This window comes from Pogonomyrmex barbatus, unplaced genomic scaffold (assembly GCF_055798465.1).
Source record: "Pogonomyrmex barbatus isolate J1 unplaced genomic scaffold, ASM5579846v1 scaffold1, whole genome shotgun sequence".
NCBI lineage: Eukaryota > Metazoa > Arthropoda > Insecta > Hymenoptera > Formicidae > Pogonomyrmex > Pogonomyrmex barbatus.
Window position 1 is genome coordinate 21021435 of NW_028297098.1, and position 17441 is coordinate 21038875.

Consider the following 17441-nt stretch of genomic DNA (forward strand, 5'->3'; position numbering starts at 1 on the left):
TTCTTCTCTTTTTGAATATCGTGGCTCTTTACACTCGTAAATTTCAAAACAATAATATCTTATAATGCAATAATATATTTTTGAACATCGTGTTTGCAATAAACGATTCATTTTTCCGCTCTCCGGATCCTTTTCAAAATAATAATGCTTTATAATTGAATTATTTTACTTATTGCTATGAAGAGGATCAATTGCCAGTTGCTTCACTTCCACTGTTGACATTTATGACTTGAAGATATATTGTATTTTTAACGATCGTGGCAACATCGTGAACTTAATTTACGATTTGTAACGGTGGATTCGTATGGTGTCTGTAATACTTTTATGATAACATCGTGTTTGTGTATTAACAATAGAACAATTTTCTGAATTAATTTCGCAATTATTGTTATACATCAAGAGAAATATTTATATATTCAGCGATAATTTACGGCAAAAATTGTTTGATTCATCGGCAGATATAAATGTAAATTCGAAATTAGATGATCAATAGTAATTAAAAACGTAGGCTATAAACTTCAGTATTCTAATTTTTTATATTATTCGATATTCCAGGAATTTCAATGTGTGGCTGGGAAATGCTCAATTTCATTCACAGCCACGTCAGGATGATTCCGATATTATAATCAGACCTTTATTACATTTCGTTTTCACGTCGACACGATGTTCTTTAGGATCCGTGCTTTATTAAATTTATTACAATTTAATTTTCTCAAATTAACTTAATTAGAATTTAATTTATTATAATTAAATTAATTGATTAAGGATTAATCGATTTTCTCTGCTTTTTAGAGATGGGCTTTTGTAGATATTGGAAAATATAATTAATTACATTACATATGTGGAAATTGTCAGTATGTTTATATACACATTATTACCATGTCTCGATTACTTTGTTATATTTTTGACATCATATCCCTTACCTTTATTTAAATTATACTCGTAGCCCTTAAGTTTATCGATTGCACCTTATCTCGCTGCACCTTTTGGATAATAACGTGACGCACGTTATGCGAGTGAGCGTAAGTAATATCGAGTAACATCGGGAATGTAATTTGGGCTTAAGGAAACGTTACGGGATGGAATCGTCGGTATGTATAGAATTGATCGACGATAAGCAACGCGAAACGTCACGAGCGAGCACGTCACGACGTCACGCCGTCAGGAAATGATCCCCGACGGATCGTTCTCGTCGTAAGACAAGTTTACCGTGTTATCGCGATTAGATCGCCCGAAGTGCGGGAATCGATCGGTTACGCAGGCAAACGCGGAGGAACGTCGGCGTAGCACCGCGGAGTAAAAATGCTAATTTCCCGAATGACGAGGTTTGTCGATGGCGTCCGCGTGCATTGTTTCGGACAAGCACGTTGCACGCGATGAATTATTCATGGCGAGATAGGTGCCGGGGGCGCCGAGCTTAATCCCGCTAGATTCTGCCACGGATAAGAGCGTGGACTTCATTTCACGGCCGAAGGGGTTGTAAGACCGCGTTACTTTAAGAATATGCGCGCGAACGTGTTCATTCGACGTTTTTAAAACGTGGTCGAAACGCTTTCGTGAAATGAGAGGGAGATCGATTTGACTTGCCGTTTCGGCTTGTTTGTTCCATCCGGATTTCGCTGGAAAATGCGATAAATGTGGTAAATAAATAAATAAAATCATAATAAAGAGAAAGGAATTAATTTCTAAAATTGTCTGAATATTTTAAATATATTTACATTTTTAATTTCGCTTCAAGAACGAGAATTCTTGAAAAATTTTTTAAATATTATTAATAATTAATATTAATTATTAATAATATGAGAAAAGATCATATGTAGAAATTTTATTGTGATATTTTTCAATTTGTTGTTTCGAAAATGCGTTTGTCAAACACACCATTTTCGCAACCAGCCTAAATTGTATTTGTAGGGGACCGTTAAAGGGATAAATTGAATGAGAGACTTTTATATATAACTAGTTTTGAAGTTTCTTTCTCTCGAACGCTCTTCGGACAAGTTGCGGAAAGCTCGACTGCGAGAATAAAGTTACTCGTTTTATAAAAACTTTTTTGCGTGGCAAAATTCTGACGAGATAAATCGCCGTGTCAGCTTCGTGTTATTTTTCATCATGGCATGCTCGAGTTTATTGTGGAAGTCAGCCATGGTGAAAAGGGTTGATTTGCACTCGACTCGGCATTGATGCAAGTGCTTAAACAACACTTTACTATGAGAATTATATTACAACTAGATATCACAGCTGTTGCACGCGGTATTTATCTTCTTATTATATTTTTTTCATACTTAAATATAAAATTCAAATAAATTCTATTAATTTAACAACTTCGATACATTCAGTATCGATTTGATATACCTTTTTTAAATATAGACTAGACTTTGTGCTGTCAACCGACATAAAGCATAAAAATGATATATATTATTGTGAGAGACGGAATATTTATTATAAATATGTAATTATAAATATTAATTAATTATATTATTTCTAAATGATTGTCATAAGAATAATATTTGAAATAAGCGAATCTTGTGATTGAGATATATTTATTAATATCGTTTCCAGAATTTTAATGTTATATGTTCTTATTTATTATCTATTGAAATAAAAATAATTCTGCATATTCTTTTGAGGATCAAATTGTTTTGCGAGTTACATTTCCAAGAAAATGAGAATCTACAATCAGTAACATGAGTATGTTAGACATGGCGGCCGGTAAAATGGCTACAAGTAGGTAAGATATCAGCAGAGAGAAACCTGAGAGCTAGCCTTTTTCATAAGACTATTAAAGATCTCTGTATACTATCGCTAATCATTCATTTTTAAATTTAAAATTGCTTAGTTAGGGCCTGCGCACGATGGAGCAAATATTAGAAACAGGAATAAATATTAAATTTTGGAAATGAAAATTCAGAATAAAAATTAAACGCAACGCATAATGAATATGAAATGGCTATATTTTATCTATTTATATTTATTGTATGTTACTTTTAATTTTTATTTCGAATTTTGATTTCCAAAATTTAATATTTATTCCTGTTCTTAATATTTATTCCATTATATGCAGGCCTTTATATTCATTTTCTGACACTGCTGATAAAATCACATTCTAGTGCTTTGTGCTGCATCCACAATTCATGGATTAAGAATATACTTATATAATTTATATTATTATTTATACTTATTATATAATTTATTACTTATATAATTTATATTACTTTTTATTTATATACTTATATAATTTATACACTTTCACGTAATTTTTTTTACAGACGAAAGTACTGATTAATTTTGACATAGTATATTTAGTACATTTATTTTTATGTTCATATTTTTATGTGCATATACATACATATAGCGTGTTACAAAAAAGATATGAATACCAATATACGTAAAAAGATTTCATTTGTTTACGGTCTTAAGCTTGTATAAGATTACCTGAGAAACTGTTTAAATCTATTGATTTTAGGGCAACAAATTTGTGAAAATATATTCAACTGCAATACTTTAATAATAAATATATAAAAATAGTCTATATAAATTTCACAGATTTGTTACCCCAATATAAAAAAATTTATCACTCACCGATCCGATGTGCAACAGCGGAATTAATCTGCAACGTAGCTACGATGATTCTGTAACACATAAACAGATGCAAATTATAGCAGTGCTCTAAATGATAAATATTTAAAAAATTACATATATCAAATCTACTTGTTTTTCAATTAAATATTTATTAAAATAATTAATAAATAATTTTCAAAAAGAATCTTTATAGAAATAAATTCATATTAAATTTAAAATTTTTAATTTTCTTTCCCAAACTATAAATTTTAAATTATCGGAATTCAGATCCAAATCCAAATAAATGAGAACACAAATAATTTTACGTTGATAAAAAATTATATTTACCGCATGGTTGCTCCGCCGGTGCCCGATGCCTCTCCTAGGTCTCCACCTCCTCTCAGGATGTTAGGATCTCTTCCTAGCACAGGACACTCGCGAAAAACACTCGCGAATTATTATAATCACGCGCGGACTAATTTTAAATAAAAATCTTTTAGTCCGATAACTTGTACGGCACTCCCGAAACAAATGCGCGGCGCGACGAACTGGTTACAATTCGTTCATTCACTTAAAAATCGGCAGCGGAAAAATGACGGTCGGTTAAAAACCTTGCCACATAAGAATTGAACGACTCATGGCTATGCTATGTTGGTACATTATTAATAACAGTAATATTAACATTAATATTAATGTTATTAATAACGGTGCAACGGGTACTGTTAGCTTCTTCGTCTTTGGGAATTCCCGTTGGGGAAGCCAACGGAACTCCTCGGAATACTGAGCCTCCCCCTCTGCCACGTCAAGGCCGTACCTAGTGGAGGGGTTAATATTTAAAAAGTTATGAATTTTCAAGAAATAAGTCACTTGAAATAAATGATAATGAGTTTATAAGGATGCGTTTGCTTTGGACGCTCATGCGCTATAAACCCCCTTCTATCTTTATTATTCATTTACACTAAAGATAGAATAGTATCTACAGTGCGTGATCTACAGCGCCCAAAACGAATGCATGTTAAATGAAATAGCAAATGTACGACACAGACTATTTAACAGTTATTTAAAATGTAAAAATTATATTACTTAAAGTTCCGTGATTAAAAGATGTTGTAACTGTTGGAAAATAAATTTTGTCCGTAATTGTTGAATATTTCGTTGTAGCCGGACTATTGTTGTAACCTTGAGTTATGTTTACGCGCCGCGGCTGATACATCATGTGTTTACGAGCGCAAATAGAGCGCCGTGTGTTTACAAACGCGCCACGTGCTACCATTCATTCATTCGTCGGCATTCGTACGGACAAGTAGCGAAACACGGCGCTCTGAATTTCTTTACATTTTTCGCATGTCTCCGATGTTAAATGATATCGTTCTATCTTATAAACACAATAACCAACTTATTAACCAATATAATTAACGATTCGTAAGTATATAAAAAATAACGATTCTTTCACAAGATATATACACATTTCCGCGTCACTTTTTTCTGTGAAATTCACGACTTTTTATAAATATTCACCTCTCTAAAGGATACGGCCTTGACGTGGCAGAGGGGCTCAGTATTCCGAGGGGTTCCGTTGGGTTCCCCAATCGAATCTCAAAGACGAAAAAGCTAACAGTACCCGTTGCACCATTAATAATATTAATTTTAACGCCTGCTTAATATTACTGTTATTAATAATATACCAACACAGCATAGCCACGAATCGTTCAATGGCTCTTATGTGGCAAGATTGATTAATGCCAGTGTTCCACGCATTAATCGGTTGATTTTTAACCGACCGTCATTTTTTCGCCGCCGATTTTTAAATGAATGAATGAATTGCAGCCAGTTTGTCGCGCCGCGCGTTTGCTTCGGAAGTGCCGTACAAATTATCGGACTAAAACACTTTTATTTAAAATTAGTCCGCGCGCGATTATAATAATTCGCGAGTGTTCTTCGCGAGAGTGTCCTGTGTTAGGAGAAGATTTTCATCCTGAGAGGAGGAGGAGGCTTAGGAAAAGCATCGGGCACCGGCGGAGCAACCTTGCGGTAAATATAATTTTTTGTCAACGTAAAATTATTTGTGCTCTCATTTATTTGAATCATTGAATTTCAATAATTTAAAATTTATTTAAATTTATTTAAAAATTCATTTATTTAAAAATAAATTTTTGAAATATCTATCATTTAGAACGCTGCTATAATTTGCATCTGTTTGTGTGTTACAGAATCATCGTAGCTACGTGGCAGATCCACTCCGCTGTTGCGCATCGAGTCGGTGAGTTACGAATTTTTTATTGGGTTACAAATTTGTGAAGTTTGTCTTAGATTATTTTTATATATTTATATTTATAAAAGTATTGCAGTTTGATCTTTATAGATTCGTTGCCTTAATGAATATATATATATATATGAATAGCTTAAATACTTTGAGATATATTTAATCCTGGTTTAATCTTACGACATTAATTTATATTACTTTTCGCATTTCAATTAAAATGCCTATTGTTATTTAAAAGTGAAGTTGTCTGAAATAATCTCTCAAGAAAATACAAACAAAATAATTTAAAACTTAAAATTAAAATTAAAATTAAATAATTTATAATTTAAAATAAGATATACATATATAATAATAACATATAAAATAATATAGACAGTTTAAAAATAATAATGTTGAATTTATTGAATTTATTTAATTTTTGATTTTCTTAAATAAATATTGAACAACAATAGAAATGGCACAAAGCTGCCTAAAATTTATATTATATCAATATTTTTTAAAAACGTTAAGTTTTTCATTCAAATCTTTTTATGATACATCTTTCATCTTTCTTAAGAAAAACAGAAACAATGATTACAAAAATATATTCTTATATTTATGTATAATAAGAATATACATTGTTTCTTATGTGAAATTATGTTGAATATACTGTTTCTTATGTGTGCTTTTTATTTTTCTACATCTCCTCTTTCTAATTTAATCAGGATTAAATATCTAAATCAGAAATTCTGTCAGAAATTCTTGAATAATTGTATAATTATAAATGTATTCTTGAGCCATGAATTGTGAATGCGGCACGGAGACGATCCAAAATGCGATTTTATTGGTAGTCGGTCGGAAAGATGATGTAGTGGCGGTAGTGTACAGAGAACCTTAACGTTTCCACCATAAAGGTCGGGATAGCCGCTTCAGATTTCTCTCTGGTATCAGTACTCGATACTTTTGCTCAATCGATAATACTATTGCCTAGCTACTATGAAATGATTGAAAATATAGAGGTACTCTAGATATTCTGTTATATTATCTGTAGATTATAAGTAAACATCAAAAGCTGATAATTTTCAGCGTTCTTATTTGGTCTACATCAGAGGGCACGAAGAGTACGTTCTTATGCTATTTTCGCGGGTACGGCTGACCTGCATAATTATTTGGGCTTTGCGAATTTACAAATCCGAGCAAAATATACATTGTGAATAATCACGTACATTTACACATTTTATATATATATATAATTTTATAAATGATAATACAATATACACATTTGAGAGAAATTAAATATAAAATGCAATATAGCTTAATAATAAGAAAAATAATAATAAAACTATTAATAATAACAAAATATATATAGTTTGCTATATATAGAAACAGGATAGCGAAATCTGAAATTTATTTTTTATTTATATTTTTTAATTAATTAAATGTATATCAATGCAAAAATGATAAAAAAATGATTTCAATGGAGGATTTATAAAACTAATTTGATAGATGTATGAAAATCGTTAATTGAAGAACGATTTATCTAGATTATATCCTACAAGCCGCTTAATTTGTGAAAAGTAAAACAGAACATTTATTTTAAAATCGAAAATCATAACATTACAGGCTAACCAATTTGTATCACAGTTAATGTACGCACGTATAAACATCTTCATTCGCAATATGTTTACTTTTAATTAACGTATTCAATAAAGCGACCGCGATATTTATCGCGATAAAATATTAATGAGACGTCATAACTATTACATAACCCAAAATGAATAACACGTATTAAACGTGGCAGAGATTAAATCGAAGATAAAATTGCCGAAGTGATCGATGATGCGTAGAGTTGTTTAAATAATGATGTGTGGGATGAGTCGTTTCATACGTGTGTCGTTCGATGTATAATCCTATAAAATAAATCATGAAATTATTACCTACCATGTACTCCGCCGCACAAATTTGTGAATTTCCAGATAATATGAAGCTCCTGGCTTATGTCAATTTGATATGACCAAATAATAACGCATTAATTTTATTTTTAAACAAAATGTATGAATTAAATGTATGATCAATTTTCAGAAATTGTCTATAATTTCTGTATCGTGTATAATTTAGGCTTTATAATTATAATTATCAAATTCCAAACTTACACATGTATATTATGTGTTACATGTACATACATTATACAATCATATAATTAATATCATATAACAAAAGATTATTTGTACGAGTTACGTGTTAATTTTCATAGATACGCGTTCATAAATACGTGTTGCTCTTTCGGGATATCACAATTATTTGAATTTTGGTCCTTGAGACAACACTCGACACATTGGTGTAAGCCAGAAACGTAGCGGAAAGCTCTTAATCCCGGGGTAGCATTAAACATTCTTTGGGACCGCGTTATCCCCGGAGTTATCCCGAAAGGGTTAAGTGACGAATAACTGTACGGCTTACGTTAATTCCGCGGTGGTGGCGGCGGGTTGCCCTATATATCGCACGATTGCGCCAAAACCGGGGGCAACCGCGTACAAGTTCGGATGTTTATGCTTCAAGCAAAACCGAGAAGTACCAGCTCCAACGGAGCCAACCTCTCGCCCTTGCCGCCGCTATGGCAATAAGCATGCGTTATATGGTTCCCTCATGCGTATTCGGCAAAGGTAAACTTTACGATGAATTTGCCCCCCTCGGCCACTTCCGCGCACAACTAGCTAATTAACTATTGCGCCGGATAACTTTCGATAACTGCGACTGTGTCCGCGACGATGTCTCGCAGCTTACGCATAATCAATCCTGCCGTCGCTGTCTACGATTACCTGTGCAACATGCGTACAGTTTAAACAAAATAAACTTTTCATTACTAGGCGACCACAGAGAATTTTGTATAATTTAATTACAAATAAATCAGAAGTGTCTTCTAACATAATTTTTTAAATCATTCACGGGTGAAATTAAAAGTTAACTCAAAGATACAAAATTTATGGAAAAATAGTTATAAAATAAAATGTGAATAAGATAATATAGGTAAAATAAAATGTATTAGATTGTTTTTAGTTTTCTCTAAAACAAAATATCAATTACGTACTGTTATAGTTGGAAAAATTCTAAGAAAAATGTAAAAGAAAAATGAAAAAAGGAATAAAGTTTGACTTTATCTTTTGTTACGCACATTATTATAAATTATTTTGGCTAGAGAATATAATGATATCTTAAAAAAAGCATTATTAAGTACGTATTACGTGCATATGAACGAAAGTGGCTTTCAAGATGGTTGTTAGGATTCAAGATGCTATTTAGTAAGCGATATTTTCATAATCATAAGAAGTAATGTTATAATCACATTTACGTTTCTTGTTTCTGACGTTATAAATTTTTATGGAGGTAAATTACGAAGGTAATGACATCGATAAAAACTTTTCTTAATAGACTACATAAGACGTTTCCATAAAAGTTAAAAATACTTACTTCATTGTGAATCATTAAATATTTCGACTGAGGAATATCAACAAAAAGTAAAAAAAAAATAATTATAGAATTTTATAAAAAATTATATCATGTCTATTTTTTCAGAGAAGAAGAGGAAAAGAAGATTTATTTAACGTTCAATTTTTTTCTGCATTTTTTCCTATTCTAAATCCTTTTCCTAAATTCTTTCTCCGATAACTTATTTTAGAAAAATATCACAACTCAATCAAGAACTTTTTTTACATTCACAACTGTACATTGAATTGAATTTTTTTGTAATTTTAAGTTAGGTACGAATGATTTTGAAATGCCTATGTGTTATACTCTTCATGCTTTCGATGTACTAGCTTCAGCAAATTTCGTTGATGATTCTTTCGCGGGTTGTGGAAAGAATAAAATTCCGCAACAGCAGACTGCAAAAAGAAATACATTAGAAAAGAAATTAGATTTAATTCTATCAGAGAATTAGAATTAATATTGTTATACGGCTTATGAGATTCATTGGAGCTTTATAATTCTTTATTAATTCTTTCGTTGCAGATTGTATCATCTTAGATACAGAAATTTCGAATAAACAATATTTTTGAGACGATAAATTTGATTAAACGTTTAACGCAAACAATAAGGTAAACTATCTACGATCCACGAAATGATAACACGAATTCATAACGAAAGAATGAAACTATCGTATGCGTTTACATTAATACTCCGTACCGGAGAAGAAACAGCCGAATCCCAGGAAAGCGGCGACGCACTCGATGCCCAGAAGCGCGGAGAAAATCAGATTTCCCACGATAACGGCAATATTTCCAGTGATCGTGAGGATGCTGGCGCTCGTGGTCCTGCAAACGAAAGAACAATGTTCCGTTGACCGATTACATTTGTCTCTCGCGACAATGCATCCTCGTTCCTTCGAAACGTTAACGAATACGGATACGGATGATAAAGCGGCGGAATCGAGGATTGTCGCTCGATGAGTCGTCTCGAGATTGCTGCCGTTCGCGCGCGGTCGTCGCCACGTCCGCCACGTGGCGCAATTAATTTCTCCGGAATTACACGGGGATGCGCGGGCGAGAGTGCGGAGGATACGGTCGCGCGCGATCTCAAAGAGACGCGCTTATATATTCGCGCGGCATTACCTTAATGGGACGGGAATAACGTCGACATTCACCGCGGTAACGATATTACCCGCTATTCTTGTCGTCACGATAACCGCCGCCGCCAGCGTCAGCATGTACGGCGGAGACTGCGCCCAATTTATTCCGAAACTGCTTGCCACCGATATCAGGAAGGCCGCGACTGCAACAATGGTGTTGTACCCGTTAATTTTTCGGATTATTCCCAGGCGGGGAGGGACACAATCGTTCCGCAGGCAGCGCCCGGCCACTTCTGGCAATAGTAAAAATATGTGTAAAAAAATACACAGAAAAAAATTGATATTTTTTTTTTTTAAAGAAAAAGAAAAATACTTTTATTTACTACGAAACGTATTTATGTAATATTTATGTAATATGCGTCTCTATTACTTATCGCTCGCACTAGTTTTTTAATGATGAGTTAATTGATAAAAATAACTTTTATCAAAGCATTGTTCAATATGGAGATTCTTTTTTTATTTTTTGTTTTACACAATAATTGTATTGTAATTGTATTGACGTAGTCTTACGCATTATAATCTGTTTCCGTAGCTTGGTAGTCGTTATGAATCCAGTAAGAAAAGAGAATAGAACAGCTGATGACGCTATGATCGTTGAATTTTGATAAATCACAGGATTGATAGTCCACTGAAAAACCAAGATATATAATTGTTATTATATAAAACGATGGTGACGCAAATTGCTAATAAGACTATAATTTGCGGTCAATTTATGATCGATTTTAATTCATTATCCTATCCATTAAATGAATACAGTTTATAATGAACGTTAATAATATATATGTTATCTTATCTCAAATCTTATCTTAAAATTAAATTAATGGCATAATTTTTTTATTTCCAATTATTCTTTTTACCTTATACTTTATTTAATTTTATGATTATTTTGTGATATAGTTTTACTATTTATTTCGATATATATATATATATATATATATATATATATATATATCTTTATGTTCTAAAATTATTAGTAAGTTTCTATGATATTCCAATCCATATAATATATTAATGCGATTTAAATTTTATCAAGAACGTTACTTTAATATAAATTTGATTAGACCGTCAATAAAGTACCTCTTGGCGTCACACAACTTTTTACCAACCCTGAAACACATGTCGTCGACATTGGAGTAATTCAAGTATCGTCTACCCGGTAGGGTCGCACGACAGTCTAACATCTCACACATGGTGGGCTGTCTCTCATTCGACGATGTCCAGTTTTCCCAGTCAAAGTTGTTGAGAATGATAAAGAGATGCGGCACCCACAATCTCATTACGTTAAATCTAAACGCAATTGAATGGTATTCGTTATCATTTCTTTTTTTTTTTTTTTTTTTTTTGAATGTTATCGCATCGGAAAGCGTCAAGGGCGCCCCAACTTACTCCAAACTTACCCAAGCATACTTCCAAATTGGAGGAAACTTACGAAGCAGAAGGCGGGCAGGTAAGCCGTCGTCGTCAGTAGTAGCTTCGTGTTGTACAACGAGACGCGCATCCTCTCGAGACTCGCCTCGAGTACGGGACGCGGCAATTGCGTCTTTTGCCGAACGAGCAGCGCTTTTATCTGCGACAAGAAGAGGGTGACGATGAAAGGCGCCCTTTTCTCGGCCCACCGAGTGAATTATGCGTCCGATTTGTGCACCGCTATCTAAATGCAGTGCACGACAGCGACGTAAAATACGAAAGCACAAACGTATAAGATAGAGAAAGGTGTATAATGTATGATACATAAAGCATGAACGGTATAAATTTATCATTGTTTTCATTATCAAGATCTGAATAAATAGATCTGCGAAATGGTGATTTATTGTCCAAAGGTTTTATGATAAAAAGAGGTGCGAAATTTAAATTCTCTTGGGGTAGTGTATATAGAGTAACGCCCGACCTGCCCTCATTCGCCTGGAAAATACGATTTGCGCCTTTCTCTACTTCCGTTTCCGCTTTACTTCGCCCCTCTCGCTCTTTTTCTCTTCGCTTCAGACGTGCCGTAAATAAAACCGTGTCGTTTATATCTAGCCGAAACGCTATGAAGTCGCGGAGGATATCTCCCGGTCATTTGTTAGAGTCCGAAACGAGTTTTGCTCGATAAGCCGGTAAAAAGTTCATAATGCCCGAATAAAGCAATATTGTCGTTACTCAAGTCGAAAACGAAAATATATCTTGCTCCGAGTAAAAAACAACCAATAACGAATGTAGATTTGTCTTCAAATATCAATCGTTAGATCAGAAACATTAATTTCTGTGACTCAATTTAATTTTAAGATTTTAATAATACAATAAATATACATATATGTATATACATGTTTACGTTTATTTAACAGGATGATAAAAACATACCGAAAAGCCTCGGAGAGATCATCAAATTTCTAATTAAGCTTTAGTGCGTTTCAGCTTACTTTGATGGTGAATAAAAGGAAATAGTCTAAATAAAAGTATAAGGAAAAGTAAAAGAATAAAGAGATAAAAGTTAAATTGGGCGTTTTAGACGTTACTTGTCTTACCGGGAACGTGTCCGGAGGTTGCCTGGTGTTCATACAGTACATTCTCCTGAGTAATTTCAAGGCAGCATCTGACCTGCCAATTGCCATGAGATACTTAGGACTTTCCGGTAACATGGTCGCCGTCACGAGACCAACAACGGGTGGTATCGAGCAGATCAGTAGATATATACGCCAAGAATTGTAGTCTTGGCCAAGGATATCAACGTGCCAATCCATCGGTAATATTGAGAATCCAAGAGCTGTTGAGTCGGATACATTTAATTATTGAGGAAAATCAATAAGAGCATATTATGTCTTTATTAACTCTTTTTCTCTTCGGAAAATATCGAGCAATCTTTTGACTTTTCAATCCTTTCGCAAGATTGTCTTTGCGATAGATGACAATCTTAATCATATTTAAAGAGTCAATCTTTCGACAAAATTAATTGATTAATTTTTCGAAGCTTTGCTCGCGAGAGCATTCGCCCGTTCAACCGGAAACTATTCCGGTGCCAATGTGAGTCACCATACGCGGCCTTTCGACTTCTCGACCCTTTCGCGTAGTCGTCTTTGCGATAGGTGACAACGGGAAGTCTTAATCACGTATATAAAGAATCAGTCCTTCGGTCAAAGTTAATTGATTAATTTCTCGAAGCTGCGCTCTCTCGATAGCTCACCCATTCAACCGGAACTATTTCGGTGCCAATGTGATTCACCGTTGTACGCGTTGTTAGGTAAAGTTCGCTGGTTATTACACACAGGACGCCGCGATAGTGACGCGTAATCTAGTTTCGAACTAGTTCCGGCAGCAAGAGCTCGCACGAGATCGCTTCTCGAATCCTTTTCACATGAGCCACCCACAAAATATCATCGCAAATAGATTAAGTACAAACAAAATAAACAGCATTGTCGTAATGACAATAAAAATTGTAATTAGGAAATCATTGTGCTTGTCACATATATAATTTTTATGTAATTCAATATAAACCGAGAATATGTTCATAAATAACAGAATGTAATAAACGACATTAGGATTGACAGGCAGGATTTTTATTTAATCTTCTTTTTAATTTCTTTAATTTACACATATAAATTCAAGATAATTGTTTATCTAATTATTATGATAAATATTATCATGTCTCAGTGATCGGATTGATAAAGACATTTGGCACGGATAGTCAGGAAATTCCAAATTCGAACCCTGGCTGACGTGATATTTTTCGCACTAAGAATTTCTTGTGAGGGAAGGGGAATAATCAATTTCATATTTGACGATTGATTTATTAAAACGGAAAATTTACCTCTGGCTTTGCGCCACGTTGCGAGTCGTCTGTTAAAAATAATGACCTATGATTGGCTACTTAAGAAATAATCTTGAATTTATATATATTTTATTATTTATATTTATATATATAAATTAAAAAGAGATTGTTAGATACTAAAAAATATATCATTTATTACATTCTATTATTTAAATTTTTGTTTTACATTTTATAACTATATATACTTTTTTTGTGTATTTCTTTTTTTTTTGTTTTTATCTTAAGCTCTTAATGTATCTTTACATTTCTCGTTTATTTTTGCGAGCATTGTTGTTGATAAGTGCGATGCATTAAGCGATTTATCGTACGATCGCGTGTTTACCTGCTGGTATGATGTTCGCCACGGAGAAGAGAAATCCCGTCCATGTGGCAAAGCGGGGTTTATACCTCGCCGAATGGAATTCCGTCAGGTACGTCATCACCATCGCCAACGGGCCGCCTATGCTGTAAATCATAGATGCTCGCGCGTTATATTTTATCGAGTGTAAGATTGCGAGGGTAAATACATTACGCGATAAACCTTGAAAGACCGAAAAAGAATGCGTTTGAACCACCTTCAATATTTTTAAAAGAAGAAAATTCGACTAATGTAGAAAATTATTCAAAATTTCATCAAAATAGATTAAGTACAAACAAAATAAACAGCAACAGTCGTAATGACAATAAAAATTGTAATTAGGAAATTATTATGATTATGCTTGTCACGTATATAATTTTTATATAATTCAATATAAACCGAGAATATGTTCATAAATAACAGAATGTAATAAGCGACATTTGAGGATTGACAGGCAGGATTTTTAAATTAAATTCTGATGTTGAACGTTTTATGACTTCCTTAAATAGAAATTTGATAAATGATTCTTCAGCGAAATATTTGATATAAATAACGTCTTTTCTTGAAGTAAGTGAGATGGTTATAAACAAATTATTTTAAGAGATCTTTGAGAAAAATTTTTTGGTAACTTTCTTAGAAGAATTATCGTACTTACAAAATCCCGCTGACGAATTTGACTAGCAAAAATATATAGTACGATTGTACGCCAGTGCTCACGATATTTAAAATTGAATCACCGAATAATGCAAGCATGAATAGCGTTTTCATACTTGTATAAGGCGTTATGTAGTCCCATATAAAAGAAGTTGTTGTCATACCTGTAACGGATCAATAATTAAAATAATGATATTTAATATAAATTGAACTTTGTGAAATAAGGGGGATAATAAAACAAAAGTTCAACGGAGGATTATGAATAAAGTAACATAATTTTAACAGATTAAGTCTATTACATTATGTTTAATTATGTTTAATAATAATAATGCTGGTTATTTTAAAAAGATCATTAAAAAAAATTTGATTTTTAAATATCAAATTATTATATCTTTCATCATTATCAATTCTTCAAAAAATTATGTTATAATTTCCTAGATTGTTAATATCAGATTTTTATGGTTATTGGATTTACTTCAATTGGAATCAATTGTACTTTGTACCTATGTAAGGAAATGCAACGAGCACGCCTTTGCGGAAGAACGTGAGCTCGAGATCGCATTCGGCCGATGCTAAGATGAATGCGCCGGAAGTAGTGTCAAAAACGGCGGTCCATGCGATTGGCAACACCGCCAACAGTAGTAATACATTGAATAACCCATAACCTGAGACAGAAAAATAAAAGGTTAAAGTAAAAATCGTTATATATTTGGAATGATGTTAGAAAATCTTACCGGTTGCGGAGATGGCTTTATCGAAATCAGCGGGTTCATTAACATTGTCTGAAAAACGAAAAGAGAGTGATTTTACGAAACGAGGACTCACGTCTGCATTATTGGTTATATAATAAATAGCGCAAGTTAAAATATATATATATATATATATATATATGAAAGAGTCTAGACACAGAGATATAGAGATACAAACTATCTATATATATGCGAAAAGAACCACAGTTTAATTACAGCTAAGGCAAAAATAAGAAAAAAAGAAAACCAGTATTTTGCAATTTTTTTTTGAAAATGATTATGAAAATGATTGAAAATGATATGCAATTATATCTGCTAGGAAAAACTTATATCTGGTTACGTTAAGGAAACAGATATTAAGTACAGAGATGCAATCAGAGATGCGCCCTTGAATTCTTAGACATTTGCATTTATGAAATTCATCTAAAATTCATGTATAATACATTATACATACAATTTGTGATAATTACAAATCTGCATATAGTTTTTTGCGACGTAATAATATGTTAATTATATATGAGCGTGTAAAAATCTATATATCAGGTACATAAATTTGTATTTATACACAGAGATAGATTTATTAGAAATAAGGAGCATAAAGTAATTTTTTTTCTCTTAATATTTCACTGTTCAGTAATCTAGAACTCTTACTCGCACTTTAAATTTCGATGATTCTTAATCGCCTCTGCGTGTACGTCACTACACAGTTAACTACGCAGAATTCCTTCGATTTTGAAGTATATTTGGGATTAAACACTATCGAACGTTACGTAAGAAGGGCTTCGATTTCTCACCGGTTTTCGTGGCGATCTTGTCATGGTCCCGGTCATTCGCGAGCATATCCGACGCGAAGATGCGACTGCGCTCGAAGTGGTGGATTTCGTCCCGCTTCTCTCAAGATGAAAATAGAAGCCCCAACTGGCTTAGATGGTGATCGTTCTTCGCCAAGTGCTTCTTGTTTCTCCCAGAACGGAACTAATTGTGCCCGAGTCCCGGCTGTACGTTATTCGGTTTGGATAGAAAAGCGAATCCACTTGAAAACCTGTTCAGATATATACACTTTTTTTTATGCAATTCGCGATGTCGGGAAGTGGTTCCACGCATGCGATCGGCCTATAAAACGTGATCGTGCGTTCTGACAAGCTTCACGCTCGCGTAACCCGCCAATAAAAACGGGTTAAATGATCCAATTGTTATGTATGCGCTTCAGCTGTTTCTCATTAGTGAATGGAGTGTCTTAAAAACTAACGTTATGAATCGATGTATAATTTAAATTCAATATTGCTTTTTAAAAAATTAATATTTGTTTTACTCGTTACTTATTAAAATTGATGAAGTATTTATATAATTAATAGATACTTGAATAATATAAGAAATTTTTTAATTATTATTATTATTTCCACATTTCTATTTTATAAAGATGAGTTAAATATTAAAAGATATAATGTAAACTTGTGACTCATTACTTATTA

The 17441-nt window shown here is 33.0% G+C and overlaps 1 protein-coding gene and 1 long non-coding RNA gene across 7 annotated transcripts; both read right to left on the reverse strand.

Moving 5' to 3' along the window:
* Positions 1-3578: 3578 nt before the first annotated feature.
* LOC148938232 (uncharacterized) lies at positions 3579-4770 on the reverse strand. The gene is made up of 3 exons (XR_016141347.1): positions 4642-4770; positions 3907-4128; positions 3579-3629 (listed from the first exon to the last, which is right to left on the reverse strand). It is a non-coding gene; the product is annotated as an uncharacterized LOC148938232 (long non-coding RNA).
* Positions 4771-7941: 3171 nt separating this feature from the next.
* LOC105426765 (putative transporter SVOPL) lies at positions 7942-17113 on the reverse strand. 6 transcript variants are annotated; one of them, XR_016138544.1, is made up of 12 exons: positions 16764-17113; positions 15955-16002; positions 15724-15885; positions 15222-15384; positions 14552-14673; positions 12929-13167; positions 11822-11991; positions 11531-11711; positions 10935-11052; positions 10457-10657; positions 9983-10110; positions 7942-9681 (listed from the first exon to the last, which is right to left on the reverse strand). XR_016138544.1 is itself a non-coding variant. In XM_089073690.1 (12 exons), the coding sequence occupies exons 1-12, from the start codon at positions 16807-16809 to the stop codon at positions 9596-9598; spliced, it is 1713 nt and encodes a 570-aa protein (XP_088929816.1). In that variant the 5' UTR covers positions 16810-17112; the 3' UTR covers positions 7942-9595. The 6 variants fall into 6 exon arrangements, 4 of the variants coding, with proteins under 4 accessions (XP_088929816.1, XP_011636451.2, XP_088929820.1 ...); XR_016138546.1 differs by having other exon boundaries at positions 10457-10567; positions 16764-17112; XM_089073690.1 differs by having other exon boundaries at positions 10408-10657; positions 16764-17112.
* Between the last annotated feature and the right edge of the window lie 328 nt (positions 17114-17441).

Excerpts from the sequence above, each read along its gene's own strand:
- LOC105426765 (XM_089073690.1), bottom strand. The coding sequence starts at position 16,809 with ATGCTCGCGAATGACCGGGACCATGACAAGATCGCCACGAAAACCG. Across the intron at positions 14,674-15,221 it reads AAATTCGTCAGCGGGATTTT|CATAGGCGGCCCGTTGGCGA; the intron begins GTAAGTACGATA and ends TATGATTTACAG. Across the intron at positions 11,053-11,530 it reads TCGACGACATGTGTTTCAGG|TGGACTATCAATCCTGTGAT; the intron begins GTTGGTAAAAAG and ends TTGGTTTTTCAG.